Source organism: Rasamsonia byssochlamydoides (assembly GCF_041956645.1).
Source record: "Rasamsonia byssochlamydoides strain NRRL 3658 unplaced genomic scaffold VTN77scaffold_71, whole genome shotgun sequence".
Classification (NCBI taxonomy): domain Eukaryota; kingdom Fungi; phylum Ascomycota; class Eurotiomycetes; order Eurotiales; family Trichocomaceae; genus Rasamsonia; species Rasamsonia byssochlamydoides.
The window spans coordinates 149,245-166,329 of NW_027192454.1; the positions used below are offsets into that span (position 1 = coordinate 149,245).

The window sequence follows — 17,085 nt, forward strand, 5'->3', positions numbered from 1 at the left end:
CCATGGGGGTCCCTCAGCACGGCCTTACACACTTCAATACCTGATAACCAACCTTACCATAACGCGACCCCGAGAAATCTTCACATGTAGTGGCTTTGTATGTACACTCCCTCGCTCCTGGTGATTGTGACTACCTTGCCTAGTTTTTCGATCTGATCAGTACTTAAGTCGATATTCTCACCAACAGGCTCCGCTGATGCCTCACACGGAGCCAGAGAGTGCCCCAGACTAGATAACACACGAGGAATCTCCCAGTTGAGAGTTCGTATCTGTTCCCAAAGGCGACTCGACCAAGCAACATACGGACGGCGGATGTTGATTCCGTGCGATTCGAGTATTTCTAGCCGCTCCAAGTCCTCGCAAGCCGAGTCGTTGCTTCCTAGTAGCTCTCGTGAGCTGATTACGGTCACTTCTTTCCCATCAGCCCCGTTCCAGCAGCTGAACCCACTCTAGAGTAATAGCCAGAAGACATTAGCACTTACAAAACTCAAAGCTAGGGCGACGGCAGTCTTTTCTTCCGAATAATCCAAGCAGTCGACTTCGAACCCTTGTTTAAGGAAGCGGTGAATCCTGTTTGGGCTATCATCTATCACGGCAAGATGCAATGAAAGGGAGTAACCACATAATCGAGCCGCATGCGCAGTCGTGGGAAGGCTTCGGATGCTTTCATGAACGTCCATATGACTTTAAACGGTGGGAGCCCAGTTTTGATATCTTCTTGCTGAAAGGAGTGGTCAACTTATATCATGGCATCGTCCTCCATATCATCGCAGGAAATTTCTTCGGCAGATTTGCTCTTCAATCCAATAGTATGGCCCATGTGAGTTGAACTGCCATCCGGTTCCGTCTGATGACGTTTTATTCACTGTATCCCTGATAGGCCTTTGGACACTACATTCTTATCTTCCGCATACTGGTCTCGGATGCGAAATAATAGAAGCCTTGCCAAGGCTTCAGATAGTCTGCCAATGAATCCCGCCGTAGCAATTCTGAAAAGGTATCTAATATCTTTGGTTGAATCAATAAGTTCGGCAGCATAGCGTCTTAGCGCCGACGTGAGTCCTGTGTGAAAGGACTGGGAGTGAAGTCTTTCTAAAGCCAACAACTGCCAGCTCCTCGCGAAGTCATCAACTTGGATAAAGGGCGTTACGAATTCATCTTGAAAAAGCACGTACCAATTACTTGAATAATGGCTGCAATACGTAGTATCGCTTTTACCATCATCCTCTCTTCGCCAGAATCTCGAATAAGTTCAAGATCAAACTGATCAAATTCGTCCGACGACTGGGCAGTCATCTCTGGTTGATTCCTCCAGCTTGGATCGAGCGCGATATCTCCCCTGAGCGTTAGAAAATGGCTGCTGCCTTCGAAGGATCGCGGCTGCGCGATGCAAGCGCTGAAACTACTCCACTGCGCACCGGTTTCTTCGAATGGAATTGCGATCAGCTGCCATTTGTCAACGGGAGGATCCCCATGTCATCTCGGGCGACTGAATCGAAAAAGGCATTTTGGGCGAGCTTGAGGTGTATATAAGCAAACTACCGGCCCACCCTCTCACAATCCCCGTTGACGTTGCAATCAATGCCTCCGCCATCTCCTTGAAAATCTCAGTGTTAGTGCTCCTAGGGTCTAGGAGATGTACCATACAGCCCCCCATATTTTAACACCAGAACCAAAGATGTAAGGCTGATAAGACCGCCAGCTGCAGAGATTCCAATCTGCGCACGTGAAGCGCGCCGTTGTGCATACAAATCTATACCCCGATCAGAATGTCTGGTCCTCTAGACTCCAGACGAAATCAATACCATTCTTTGGCCACTTCTGGTGATCTGAGAGTCAGTTGCGCAGGTCAACTCACGTATGGCAGGGGTTGAAGGATCCATAAGAGGAGCATCGAGGAGCACATCTTTGATCGCAGCTTCAAGAGCATCCGATGAAAACCGCCCCTGTATACTGCTCTTCGATCCAGGGCGATCTGCAATGCAGGTTAGCCTCCCAACGTGACCCGACGGGAAACTGCCACATATCACCCAGTAGACGTGCCACCTACCATGTCGAAGACATACCAAGGTTTCAGGGAATCCAGGTGCTTCCATCAACCGCTCTCATGAGCTGTTCTATTAATCAGGAGGGGACGACAACCCACGAATCCCCGCACCGTCAAGGCAAGGAATGCGGAGTCGAGTCAAGTCAAGCGCGAGAGACTTTGTCTGGTCATGTTGCAGCAGTTGCAACAGTTGTAAGAGAGAAGACATTCGAAGAACCCCGATAAATTTAGCCCGCTATGATCGTATCCGTATATGAAAGTGAAATGGATCTGAAACATCAAGCCATGCGCATGTACATGTGCTCTACATACGGGGTATGTACTGTCGAGTCATGTGACAGGATGCGAGGAGGAAATTAAACAAGGATCGAACGAACCTTCCTTTTCTCATACCACCCACCACGCAACACCGCAACTGTATCTATATATCGGACACAGTTAAATGATGATGAGAATACTCATTGATACAATCAGTGTTAGCAGAACGGTCTTCCTCTACGGAGTACAGACTAGGGGAAATATTCATAAGGACGGGGTGGAGGGAGTACTCGAAGGGAAGGCTACTAGATGATGGAGGACTTAGCAAGTTCTACTGTACTACCGACATAAGTCTTTAGACGATGCTTAGCCAGTCCCCCCCTATGTACATACACCGCAGTCTACTAATCTACAAGTTCACTTACTATTCTACTTGCAATGGCAGCGAAATCGTCAGAAACAGTTCATAAGAACATACATACACATTAGTCTCGAAATGAAGTTCCAAGCTCTATGGACCAAAGGGTCAGATATACACTAAGATCTATGCTATGGTATGGTATGTTGAACAACACAACACTGGTAAGTAGTAGTGACATCTGTGTGTGTGTCTGTGTATGGGTTGGGGCTGGATCTGTTCAAAAGACGTTGCCAGCATATGTCAGGAAAAATTAGTAAAAAGAAATAAAACAGAAAAAAAAAGGAAAATATTAAGTAATCGGAAGGCAAAAAGCCACCCCCGTAGCAGTCGTCAGACGTTTAATCGTCATCTTCCTCCTCAGGAGCGCGAGTCGTGAGGACAAAGCGGGACCGGCCGGTGTGCTCATCCTTCTCGTGCTCAATGGCCAGCTTCGACAGGTGGCCGATGAGGTTCTCCAGCTGAGTGTCAGCCTTGGAGCGGCTCTTGCGGCCCAGCTGGTCCAACCACGGGATGTCAGTGAGGATCGCGTAGACCATAGCGATGATGATGGTGACACCGAGCGAGTAGGCCCAGACGACGACGACGGTGACAATGCTGGTAGGACCGTCGGAGAAGGTGGCGGGGTCCGGCGGGCTGTCGGGCTGAGGGTAGCCACCAGAAAGCCAACCGAACACACAGAAGAGGGTCGCAAGAACATCGACACCCAAGATGGCACCGATGAGCTGCCACGACGGGAAGGTCTTGCCACCACGAGTGACGAAGATCAGCCAGTTCTCAGTCAGAGCAACCTCAAGGAACAGAATCTCCTGCGGGTTACCCCAGTTCTCAATGACACCACCGTTGGAGAGGAACATGGTGGCACGGATGATCCAGGTAGCGGCAGCAAGCAAGATACCGAGCACAACGGAGATGACCCAGATCTTGGGCAGCTGCCACTCGACAGGACGCTGCTCGTAGTGGGCATTGTCGTAAGCGACCGCAATGGTGGCCAAGTCAGCGAAGAGGGCAATGAAGACAATCAGGTCGGCACGGATGGTCTCGTTGATGATGATCATGGAGGTGACGAGGTAGATCTCCAGGTGCAAGCAAAGAGCGATACGGTACTGGATGTAGGCCTTCATGCGCTGGAAGATCTGACGAGCGACCTTGATGGCATCGACGATGGTGCTGAGACCAGGGGCAAGGAAGACGATATCGGCAGCAGCCTGGGCGGCCTCGGTAGCACCCTCGACAGCAATACCACAGTCAGCCTTCTTCAAGGAAGGAGCGTCGTTGACACCGTCACCAGTCATGGCAGTCAAGTGACCACGCTGCTGCAGCATCTCGACGACCTGGTACTTGTGCTCAGGGAAGACTTCAGCGAAACCATCAGCACGCTCAACAAGGTCGTGAACACGAGAACCATTGAGACCACCGTGGATCAGGCGCTCGGAGTTGTAGACCTTGGTACCCAGGGCAAGCATCTTGCAGGTTTCCTTGGCAATGGCAATGGCGTCACCAGTCAACATCTTGACGGACAGACCAAGGTTCTGGGCTTCAGTGATGGTGTGGGCGGTATCCTCACGGGGCGGGTCGAACATGGGGTACATGCCCAGCAGTTGCCAGGGCTCGCCCTCCTTCTGGACAGCAACACCGAGGGAACGGAAACCACGGCGAGCGAACTCGGCAGCCTTCTCCTTGTAGAGACGAGCCTCCTCCTCAGAGCACTGAGCCAGGTTCAAGATGGCCTTGGGAGCACCCTTGGCACAGGTGTAGCGGACACCATCGCAAGTGCAGACGGTGGTGATACGCTTGGAGACGGGGTCGAAAGGAGTGTACTTCTCGGTCACCCAGTTGCGGGACAGGATCTCACGAGCCTTGGGGTAGCGGCGCAGGGTCAGGATGGTAACCTTGTCGATCGGGTCCAGGTTCTTGACGTTGTGCGAGGAGGCGATGGCAGCGACAGCGAACATCCAGTTGACATCGACACCCTCAGCGACGTATGGTTCACGGATAGACAGCTGGTTGGCAGTCAGGGTACCGGTCTTGTCAGAGCAGAGCACGTCGACACCAGCCAGAGACTCGATGGCAGTGAGCTTCTGGACGATAGCCTTCTGCTTGGCGAGATAAGCAGCACCGACAGCGAGGGTGGTGGTGGTGACGACGGGCAGACCGACGGGGACACCAATGATGAACAGAATCAGGGTGTAGTGGAGCAGGTTGTTGTCGGTGTCCGAGGGGAGAGCAATGCGCAGGTGACGGAAGAAGCCACCAATCCAGGCCGCGAGAATCCAGAACATGACCAGAACCAGCAGAGAAGTACCGATGGAGTTCATGATGGCCTTGAAGTGACCCTGATCCTTGGCACCCTGCACCAGCGACGCGGTCTTTCCGACGAAGGAGTGCTTGGCAGTAGCAGTGACCACAGCGAAGGCCTTGCCACGCTTGCAACCAGTGGTGTAGTAGCAAGTGTCACCCATGTACTTGTCGACAGCCAGAGATTCACCAGTGATGGCGGACTGGTCAACAGCAACCAGGGGGTGGCCAACGTGCTGCTCACGGTCGTCCTCATCCTCGTCCTCCTTCTCCTTCAGAGTGTCGTCACCCAGAGACGACATGTATTGCTTGTAGAGTTCGAAGTTCTGTGGCTTGTCGTAGTCGCAGATCAGGCGGACATCAGCCGGGACAACGTGGCCTTCCTCCAGAATGACCTATCATGCAGAAAATGCATGCATTAGCCGGTTGCTGTTCGAACGGGACTAGCCGAAAACTTACGATATCACCAGGAACCAGCTCGCGAGCCAGGATCTCCTGCTCGTGGCCGTCACGAATAACCCAGGCGCGCATGGCAATGTCACCCTTCAAGCTGGCGACGACATCGGCAGCCTGCTTCTCCTGGTACCAACCGACGATGGCGTTGAGCATCAAAATACCGATAATGACACCGAAGTCAATCCAGTCACGCAGACCAGCAGCCAAGATAACAGCCAATTCCATCACTGGACAACCATGGTCAGCCATTGATCGCACGCGGGAGTCGTACCATGGGTGTATACGAACCATAGAGAATAGGACCACGGAAGTAACCAATGAACTGCAGGAACAGGTTCTCGCGTTCCGTCACCAGCTCGTTCCAGCCGGCCTTCTTGCGACGAGGCTCGATGTCGCTGGCCTTGAGACCAGCGCGAATGTCGGTCTCGAGCCACTCATCGGGGGCGACGAACTGCTTGTCCTGGCCGTAGCCGTCGCCAGACGAGCGCCAGAAGGCCCAGCGGGACTTGCCCTTGCTCTTGGCATTGTCGTAGACCTCGCCAGCACTGGAGGTAGAACCGCGACGGCGGTCACGGGCAGTCGAGATGTAGCGGTTCAGGGCCGTGTACTCATCGAGCGGCTCGGTCGAATCGTTGATGTCGGGGGCATTGCGCGTATGATCACCGTTCTCCACGTCGGGAGCATAGGAGATCCTCCGCTCCGCCATTGTTGCAGTTGGTGTGAAGGCTCACCAGCCTGTGGTTGAACCCACGAAGAGAGCAATTGAACAGTGGATGGCACACACGCAGAATGGCGAAAGGGTGGAATCCTATGAGAAGACAAAGAGGAAGGGAGGGAGAGAGCAGGACGGGGGAGCAGCGGGTTCTTATTTAACCATCGACCATGAGCGCGGCGGCGAAGAATGGGAGAGCCGGTAAAGGAAAAGGTCGCTAACCAGCTCCAGCTTGGCCTAGCGCGCGTTCTAAACAAAAAAACATGAAATGAAATTTTGGGCTTGCCCGAATGGGTCATGGCTCGGCTTTCCGAATACGGCTGCGCTAATCCGGATTAGGCGACTCGCCCCGTTGGTCATCGATAGCAGTTTTTTTCCTTTTCCCTCGCAGTGAATTTCTGCGCGGCTTCTGGTGCCGGGCTGGTCCCTCGCTACCGGGTGCAGCCACTGACTCCATCCACTATGCACGCATATAGATGATATGCCATCATCGACGGATTCTACTGATATGCCTGGTGTTTCGTGCATTCTACAGGCGAATAGATGCTACTCATGTGGCAATCAAAGGCAGACCCGCATCCTCGGTACAGACGTCCGATCCTGTAAGAACCAGGACAGAACACCGCCTGTAACGATGGTCGCGGCAGTAATATCAGCATGGGAGATGATGAGATGGGCCTGCGTGGGATGCAGGGATTCGTGGATGCTGGATGGATGGATGAATCCCGGGACAGGCGTGCCGATTCGCCCCTCTCGCCTCCATCATCATCACCTCCATCCTTCGCTCATCTCCATCCGGGGCGTCCCAACTGGAATAGATTCGTCGAGTCGTTAACGCGTTTTAGCCTGGGCCCAGCGGCGGCAGGTGTTTGTATGCGCGATTTTTCGTTTCTCCGAGGGGATTGGCATACTGTTCCCCCCCCGGAGCGGGCCACCGGCAACGGCCCAGCGGTACGAAAAAAGAGGCAAAGAGGGTCCGTCCCAGACGCTCAATAATAATTTCAGCCGTCCTGTGACGGTTCCAGACAAGCTTCGCCGCTGGGCGCCTGCTGAGTAGACATTCAGACATGCAGCACGCAGTAAAACGAGAAGAATTATTCTTCTTTTTTCATCTGCTGCATCAGAGTACTCCGTAGGTATTATTTTGCACCGCTCGAGGCGATCGTCTGAAGCAGATCTTTTGCCTCTTTGATGCGGCCTCGCCATCACCGGCACGAGCTCGGAAGGAACGTACGACTACAGCACAGATCAAAACAGATGACTATTGTTATCGTCAGTCATCAGGATCATCGTCTTCATATATCGCTCCCTGATAGCAAGAAAAAGAGGTTATCCGTATCTGCTATCTCCGTCAGATCAACGAGTCAGCCAAGTCTCCAACCGCATGCCTGTCGCAGGCGGATTCCTTTTGTTCTTCCCATCCTACTCTGTACACTATCCTCCGTACACCATCCCTTTCAGCGTCCCCGGTCTCGGTCGCAAGCTCTCAATTCCATACAGAGTACTCCGTACTCCTGGGCGGCTGATTCAGATGGGGGGACGATCGATACTCGAATGATATCGATATGCGACCGAGGAGGTCGAATGAGACGCCGGTGCGGCAGTCAGCGGTTCGTTCGATTACGATAGGGACTCCCTACTAGGCATGGAAAAGGCATGGCATGGGGTTTCGATGCTGCGACTAGCTGACTAGACACCTGACTAAGGACCGATCGCATCTTCCAGTGGATTCTCCCGAGCATGCTGACTGGCTGCCATGTCGACACTACATGAACGTGGCCAACGATAGCTTGCAGAAACCACTCCTCATCTGCATTAAAGTAGATGATCGGAGCTCTCCTATCTGGGGAAGCTCCTGCAGCTGTCCCATCTTGGGATGGCGCGTTTCGCGTCCGTAACATCCGTATCTGACCAAGGAGAAAATCTCGCAGCAGAACAAAAGAATACACGTCTAGACCCGGAAGATCGACCTCCTAGCCTGCAGATGCACGATCGAATATTGTTCTACTGCCTCACTCTCCGGAGTGCTGTTTTGGGAGATTTTGCTTGAGTAATTCATCAATCGGAGCCGCTCCGACGTTGCGGCATTTATCGCGAGGAGAGCCCTCGCGACAAATGCATTGCATAATTAGCAAAAGATGCGGTGACTGACCATACTGCGTAGTTTATGCTCGATGTGATCTTGTAATCGCAGTATCGATACAGATATGATGACTGTCTATCGACAAGATGTAATAGTAGGAGTGCATTATGATCGTGCCTTCCCTCCACGCAAGGTGACGTCCGCCCAGGCTGCGATCTGCCAACGGTCGCCTGCCCAGCCTGCTCGTCATCCATCGCGTCTGGGGGATGTGCCCGTGCGATTTCCCTTTCTTTTCTGCCCCCAAGGGCCAAAGCGAGTACTGCCTGGTATGCTGAACAATGATGATGCTGTTACCCTTACAGTCCTCTGATTCTTGAGATGGAGGAGAAGCAGGCTGCATATTGTTCTTGTCATCCAGAACTGTCATGTCCATGGCTGAGTGATCCGGCCCATCAGGAAGATACCAGGGTACGCATTCATGATTACCAAATTTCGATGTGTGCCTCCTATCTGTGGACACTATCCTGACTAACAATGGTTCCTGTTGACGCGACGCCATCGGAGCGATCCCCCCGACTCGCCGTTCCGCGTCTCTGGCTGGACGCGGATGCCGATGAGGACGGCTCGCACGGAACGGCCACCAAGGCGACGACGAAGGCGACCACGAATGCACCACGAACAAATGGCATCAATCGGTCTCCATCAGAATTACAACGTGGTCTAATAAGATGCAGCATTATGAAGGCGAGGAGAACGATTGCTTCTCATGAACCGTTCATCGAGTCTCATCGAATTTTCGACACGACAACTCAGCACTGCATAAGGTTCGCTGCCACGCGCCACGGACGGGAATGAGATGATCTCGCTGGAGATCCATGCGAATGACAGCAGCCAAAGCTTCACCAGGAGAGCAAAAGCGTAGAACCTGGCACACTTTTACAGAGGACGAGAAGCATTCAGGAGCAGAACGTCGCCAAGTTTGTCTCCAACTATGGAGTAATCACGATAATAAGCATGTTGATCGCCTTCTACAATCTCATGTTCAGTGAGATCCTGCGGAGTGAGTCAACTCTACGAAGTAGTGCTTTGATATCTGATGTGCTACCTGGACACAGCTCATGAATGAATGTAGAGAGTACACCATCGGTATATTCCTCTGCTGGACAAGATGAATACAGCGGCATCTACATCAGTATTGTGCCTTGACTTCGTCTAGAATGCCTAGCGCCAGGCCCCTCTTGTGCCTGATATTCTCAAAATTCAGGATCCAATACAGCTCTCTGTACGGTGTACGGTGTACGAGTTGACAACTCAGGCATTCAAAGTACTCCGTATGGAGTACTCCATACGGAGTANGGTCAAGATCTACCATCTACACCGCGAGGCCTACTTGGCAAGGTCGCCGTGACTCTGCGACAGTTTCCCTCTTGGGCCAGGCGAGCGATCCGTCCGCATTATTGTGATCCGGCTGCCTCTGGGACCAATTATTTGTCGGGGCATCCGGCGGTCCACCGGGACTGACTACCATTGCTTCGGCACGCCTCATTCTGATTCGAAGATATCTCCGCGGAAGCTCCGTGCTATCGACGTGATTCGACGGTCACTGCGACGGTTGCTGATGGCGGACGGTCCCTCCGCTCAGGACCCCGTGCGCGACCTCAGCGTTGCCTATCCAGGCAATGAGACTCAGATTGCTGCGGCCACCATCTTGACGTCATGATCTGATCTGATGCAGCATGACGAAAGTGAAACGATCTCAAATTTTCCTGGGGAAAAGGTAATAATGAAGGACTGCTGCCGTAGTAACGGAACCAGACATTATTATTGACTTGCGACGGCGGCCAGATGTCAACATAATAATAATACACCCGTATACTCCGTACTCCTTATCCCGTACCGTACTCCTTACTACTACGGACCAAGAGTGGGGAGGCGATGTTTCAATGCGGTTCCTGGCGCTGTTTGACTGCAAGCGAAGCGTCTCGAAAAAGAGGGCTCCATCGCGTACCGTGGTCCGCAACCAGACGGCTCCGGCCAAGCAACAGACTGCGACAACACCTATTCCCAAGAGAGTCATCAAGCGGGGCGAACTCGGGCCTCAGGTGGCCAGATTCCGCCAACTATAGGATCCAGATCTTCAATAATGAGTGGGCACTCGAGACGGGGTGCAATGAGATAAGGATAGCTGCCACAAATCGAGATTACCTCAATGCATTGTCGACTTTTCTAGATGCTGTCATTGGCCAAACAAGACGCTCTATTCGCACCCCATGGAGATGGAGACGCGGCTGGTCCGCTGCTATGTTTCCCTCGGAAACAGTTCAGGAGTGTTTTATCATAAAGTCGCATGAATTTTTCTCGTATGATCATTAATATGATCATTCTCTGACCGGCGAAGAACATCATTTTGAACCAGAATTTGCGACCAGCACAGATACTGTCTGCGAGACGTGCCGTTCCAGACCTGTCGGCAGGAGGATTTCTTCTGCGCTGCCGCCGTTGGCGCGACCGCCGCCCTCAAAACGGACTAGTCAGGCAAATCCTTGATGGGGCGGCAGATTAGTCGACGCGCGGACTGCCCCTTATGCAAATAATAATAATGATGATAATAATTACGCACAAGGGAGATAGCTGATTACGCGGGCGGCGGAGCCGGCCTCAGCCAGGTGCCAATTATGTGGCTATTATCCGAGGCTCTAGACCAACAGGGTAATTTCCAGCAGTCGCTCGCGTGCCTGGTTGACAAGAGCATTATCGCTGAATCGATAGATACACCGTACTCTGTACGGAATACGAAGTACTCTACGACACCGCCTACTACAGGCTACATACATACGGTGTACACTGCCTGCAAAAAGATCATCCGGACGGAGTAGCTGTCCTCAGCATTATTTGACCGCCTGCCTACCTTTCTGCCGCAAGAAGCCGACTTCAACCGTTTGCCGTAGCTGCATATGATGGTGATGCTGTACAGAGTACATGTACATCGGCATCTGCTCGCCACTCGGCTCGATTTCCGTGGAAGTGGCAAAATGCCTCGTCAAAACCACACTCTGGCAGGCCTCCTACGGCCCGATTAGTCAACCAGAATTGTCAACCGAACCTGTTTTTCCCTTCCATGGTTCCTCACAATTCAGCCTTACTGGTTGGGGGGAAGAAAATTCTTTTCTTTCTAGAAAAAACCGCGACCCATGGTTCGTCCTGTTTGATACTCCGCACAAAAGATGGAATTCTTTTTTCCGTTCCGTCCTTGCTGTCTGTCTGCTGTCCCTGGGTCTGTAGTCACTGGTACAGCCGTGAGTACGCAGTAAGTACTCCGACGTGCATGTCCATGGTTGGACACTTGGACTTGTATTAGCATGTCCACGGTTCTGTTCTCTCCCTATACGGAGTATCTAGATTACTACTCCGTATTACTACTCGTAACGTTGATAGGCAGGACGGAGCACAGTCAGAGAGGCAGACTGACCGATCATTTCCCGACTCCCCTGACCGGGTGTCGAACCGACCCCCAACTGCCGGGCCGGACGTACCGGTCGGCCCGAAACAGTCGTCGGTCAGTGTCAGCCCCGCTATCTATCTATCTATCAGTATCCATTTTACTCCGTACTCCATCTTATGCAGGGGATGGATTTATTGATTTCCCTCATTTCCATGGAACCGAATTTTCGTCTGGTATTCAATAATCAGGCATTAATTATTGATTCATTCATGCATGCGTACGGAGTAGTAATAGTGATGTTGCTATGGCATTGCTTTGCTTGGATTTGGTCTGCTTCGATGATGCCCAATACTCTATCGATAGCGTCCTGATAGTATCGTACACTATAGTAGGCATATTAATCCATTTATCTTGATATCGGCCGAGTATCCAAGACTTAGCAGCACAGACAGTACAGAGTACTCCGTAGTACGACAATAAATAATCTCCTCCATTTCGAGGAACCAAGAAGCAAATTGCCCGTCTTCTCACAGAGACGGAGAATTAATTTCAATTGACTAAGACTAGGTACACCACAGCACAATACAGCATTTTAAAATGATGTAAGGCTGGTAAAAGTCTGGGGTAATAGGTAGCCTGTAGGATGGGGTAGAAGAGGGGGAGGGGTTAAGTTAGGTTATGTAAGGTGTTCTTGTTTTCTGGGGTAGGTAAGACTCAAATAACATAATCCATCCGATTCATCGTGAGGTAACAATAATCAATAGATATAGATAGATATATTCAATCGATTAATCCAGATAATTATTGAAAAAAAAATATCGATTTCATTAGTAGGGCAGGTAGGTAGGCAGGCAGGCAGAAAAGAAAAAGAAAAAGAAAGCGGATTGTTGATTCGAATTGATCGATTGAATTGATTCCTAACTAAGACCGGAGGGAAAATGAATAAAAATATAAATATAAATCAATTGTCCCTGATTCTTTGATTATTGATTGCATAGACGACAACTAGCTATTATTATTATTATTATTTACTTCTTTGCTGCAAGGGAAAATAATAATAATGATTGATAGATAGATGACGAAGTTTAATAATAATGTACTCGCTCGAATATTACCTAGTTTTTTTTTTCTACTTACTGCATTCACTACTCAGTCGAGTCGAGTCGAGTGTGTATATATAACACAATATATCTAGATTACCTACCTAGGTACCTAAGGTGTGTATCTTAATTAATAATACCAGTACCTACTGTATATATATTGTCCAACGTGTATGTTGACAACGGTCAGAGCGAGTCTGTGTCTGCTAATAAATAAATAAATAAATAAGAATACTGCGCTCACTGCCATATCTTTAATTAAATGCGTTTGTTTGTTTGGTTTCCTCGTCTGAGACGAAAAACACTTTTTTTTGGGGATTGAGCTTGTTTCTTGTTCGATTCTTTTTTTTTGTCTCTTTTCTTTTCTTTTTGTTCTTTTGCTTTTTTTTCAAAAAGAAAAAGATCTCTGTCTATCTATCTGTTGTTTTCCATCTGGGATTCCTATTCCTACTACTATTGCTGCTATTATTTTGTTGTACTGTAGGTGGGGTACTACTGCTGCATACACATCGTGTACGTTGCTAGTCAGTCACACTGGTCTTTTTATTTGTTTCTTTTTACTTCTTCCTTTTCCTTTTCTTTTTTTTTTGTCTCTCTCCTTTTTCGTTGACAATTCCATGCTCCAGGGATCAGTACTGGTGCTTCGATAATGTAATAATGCAGTCATAAGTTATGTATATCGATGCATTTCTCACACCCTTTTTTTTATTTTCTGAGTATTCTATCATAGTTCTAAGGTTATTTCTTATCCTACCCACCCCCTTTCTTCTCTTTTCTTTTCTTTTCCTTTCTTTTAAATAATGAATTCTATCTATGACTTGGGTCCGACTGGCCAGGTTCTAGCCCAGCTTGCCGAGAAATTCCAGAATCCAGAGACCCCCAGACCCAACAACCAACCCCGAATAAAAATAGAAATAAAGAAATAAAATAGGTAAAAAAAAATACCAAAATCTCAAATAATAGTCCCTCTAATAATTCTTTCTAGTCCGGCGATGCCATGCATTCCGCAATTGCATGGCATTTATTCTAAAAATGTCGTTTTGGCGTTATTATTGTTGTTGCTGCCTGTCTTTGTTGCGGTCTCTTACTACTGCGTACATTCTTTAGTATTTACATTTTTTCCCACAGGCTCCTGAGGAATTGGAAGAATAATAATGCGGAGTAATAATAACTGATAGTACGGAGTAATCAGGACCAGACCGAGACCGGATCGGAAATTAGATACGGGCAACTAACTGTGCAGCGTAAAATTAATTCGGTCCACAGCAGCGAAGTACGGAGTTACCAGCACGGTTGCAGTTGCAGTTGCGGCCAGGCCGAGGCAGAAAAAAAGGGGGAGGGGCACGGACTTGGTTAGTAATCAAGTTTTGTATCTACACCGTACTTTACCCTATCAACATGCCGACCGATCCGATCGGATATACTCCGTACATAAGCTGGTGGATTTCTGACATATCTGACATAATGTGCTAATTATGCGCGATTATTAATTTGTGCTGTGCATACACGTGCATACAAATGGACAGTATGTATGTGTGTACCCAGCGACAAGTAGGAATATGTATACATGTACAGTACTTCTGTATTATTAGATGTGGCGTTATTGCTATTGATTCCTATTGATGAAGTAGTCAATTTATTGATTGAGTGATCGATTGACTATTGACTGTTGGGTTATGTGTAGTCATGTTATACCTGCGTGTAGATATATATATCTGTCAGCGGAATGAGCACAAAGTCATAAACGAAGCAAAAGCTCAAATTCTCTATTGTCAGTGATATCTACCGAAGATCAAGAAGCAAGAACTATCCACAGTGAAGACGAGGCTATTTATGCCCAAGATACAGGTGCTTGGATCCGTAGGATTCTACTGAAAGAAATATCTTCCCATGATGCTCGGAGGTCATGGATGCCTCAGGATGTGGGCAAAACTCCAGGCATCGACAAATTAAACATCTACGTAATACTGGCAGGGACAAATGCGAGGATAATCTCTTATTTTCTATGAGACGAGATAAATGAATCGTTTACGATGCGTATAATAATAATTTACTCTATCTAACTTGTACTTCAGCTTTCAGTGCAGCGGTCAATGTCAGTAGTATCAGCTAACTGACCACATTACTGAGGTAGATCAGTAGGTAGCATATACATGTCTAGTATACCTAGGTATAGCTATAATAACTGGCTATAATAATTAACGCATCATATCACATCGCATTGCATGGACCTCCTGGACCGGTTGGTTTTCCGATACTATCCCGGCACACTGTACCGTCACTGTACTTAATTAATCCGCCATCCTTATAGAACTCCGTATACTCGATAGATATATTCAGGCAAGTTGTCTAGTCTAGTTGAGTAGTTGGTAGAATAAATCCCGCACTGTGATGGTGATGCATATACCTAGTCTCGCTGCACGAAATAGAACTAGCCAGCTACCTACTGACAACTACAGGAAGAAAGAAAGTACCGCCATTGCCGCTGAGGTACTTACTTACGTACTTACTGTAGATATAATAATAAATACAAAGTTGTATGAGGCTTTTTCCCCTGTCACTATTCTTCCTGTGGCAGTGCTTTGTAATGTACATACATACATAGTTAGTGTCTGTCTGGCCTGCAGTAAGGCGCATGTCAGATCCCTGTATCACGCTACCATTTTTTGTCATGTCAATATTCATTCCTGATCAGTGTGGTTTGTTAGTAGTTCTACAGCAATCAACTTGTCAACATACATCATTAACTAGTAACTTCATCTTTATATATATTACCCTGCACAGTAAATAAATATAGCAGGTAGTCAGCAAGGATCGGAGACAATATTTATCCCTGAGCTGGAACCCGGTTGGTTAGTAGATAGGTAGTTTAGGTAGGTAATCGGGTCATCAACTAGTCAGCGTACATCATCATCATCATCAATTAGTATTCGTTAGATATTATATGCACTGCCCTGTACAGTAAATACATACATCATATAGTCAGCAAAAAATCGGATAGCAAGGATGGACGGCCCTCATGGGTGACACCAACACTGACCAGTGTCAGCCAGCCAGTCAGCAGATCAGATGCAGGGCAGGGAACAGTTAGCTAGTTACATGCGCGATTAATTCTTCTCCTTCTTTTTCTTCTTCATCTTCTGTCGTTCCTTCTTACACCGCCTGAATAATAATGAAGCCTATGAGGTCATCACAAGGTTCATATCAAGTTGAGTTATTATTTTATTATTCGAAGGGCCTTGTTGTGGCGATGCTTCTGACTACCTACCTACTTGCTTACTTATTCAGCAGACTATACTACTATAGTTACTATTTCCTACCTAGTTGACGTACTAATTAATTATTACTCTCTTGCTCTCACCGCATGTCCGTCTACGTCATACAGAGTACTTATCTTCGTCAGGACTGTGGCGGAGACATATATTTATATTTGCTTTGCCGTGGTTTTTTTTTTCTCTCCTTTTCCTGCGCATGTGACCTCTTTCTGTTTTCTTCCCGCAGGCTGAAGGGGAATTTTTTTGATTTTTTTTCTCGTGTTTTCTTTTTCTTGATTCGCGGGGATTCATGGGCCCCTGACTGGCTAGCAGGGGTCGTCAATCTGCTTCGGGTACGGAGTAGATTAGATATATTTCCACCCAGTATTAGAGCAGTATTACTCTCTACGTAAGACTGGGATTTCCAGTACGATGATCGTTACCATTGCAGGAGATAAATAGTTATTTTGTCCTCTCCTTAAAGTGTAACTTACAAATTAGTAACTAGGTACCTAATAACAAAGAAATAAGAATATTTCTCGCTCTCTGAGGCCAGTCTGTACTACACTCTGTCGTACGATACATTATTTATTACGTAGGTAGAGAGAGGATTGATTGATTTATCCCGCCCGACGAGATCAATTCCCAATTATTAGTATCAATCAAGCCTAAGCCAAGATGGCTGTGCGATGGCTGTGCAACACGTGCGATCAATCAATAGTCAGCATGTAAACAGGGAGAAAACAAAACAAAACAAAACAAAAAAGGATAGAGAGAGAGGAGGGGAAAAAATGACCTAGTCTGTCACCCCTTGCTGCTGTGTAGAGATACTAGTTCAACACCGGTGTCGAATATCTATGTCTCTCCAATGATTAATGCTATCCTATCTATCCAGTGGATCATTTCTTCGACTGATCGGACAGGACACGGGCGACGACGTGATCTGATCTCTTGGCCGTAGACGGACGATAACATGGTTGGTTTGATTGCTCAAGGCCCTCTGTCTGTCTGCCTGCA

At 48.5% G+C, this 17,085-nt stretch overlaps 2 protein-coding genes across 2 annotated transcripts; both read right to left on the minus strand.

Moving 5' to 3' along the window:
- Positions 1-1,660: 1,660 nt before the first annotated feature.
- On the minus strand, positions 1,661-2,096 carry VTN77DRAFT_8431 (uncharacterized protein; the record flags this gene model as incomplete). Its single annotated transcript, XM_069424929.1, has 3 exons — positions 1,661-1,753; positions 1,806-1,975; positions 2,051-2,096. The coding sequence occupies 3 exons, from the start codon at positions 2,094-2,096 to the stop codon at positions 1,661-1,663; spliced, it is 309 nt and encodes a 102-aa protein (XP_069274730.1).
- Positions 2,097-3,064: 968 nt separating this feature from the next.
- On the minus strand, positions 3,065-6,183 carry VTN77DRAFT_8432 (uncharacterized protein; the record flags this gene model as incomplete). The annotated part of the gene is made up of 3 exons (XM_069424930.1): positions 3,065-5,416; positions 5,481-5,704; positions 5,766-6,183. The coding sequence occupies 3 exons, from the start codon at positions 6,181-6,183 to the stop codon at positions 3,065-3,067; spliced, it is 2,994 nt and encodes a 997-aa protein (XP_069274731.1).
- Positions 6,184-17,085: the final 10,902 nt, after the last annotated feature.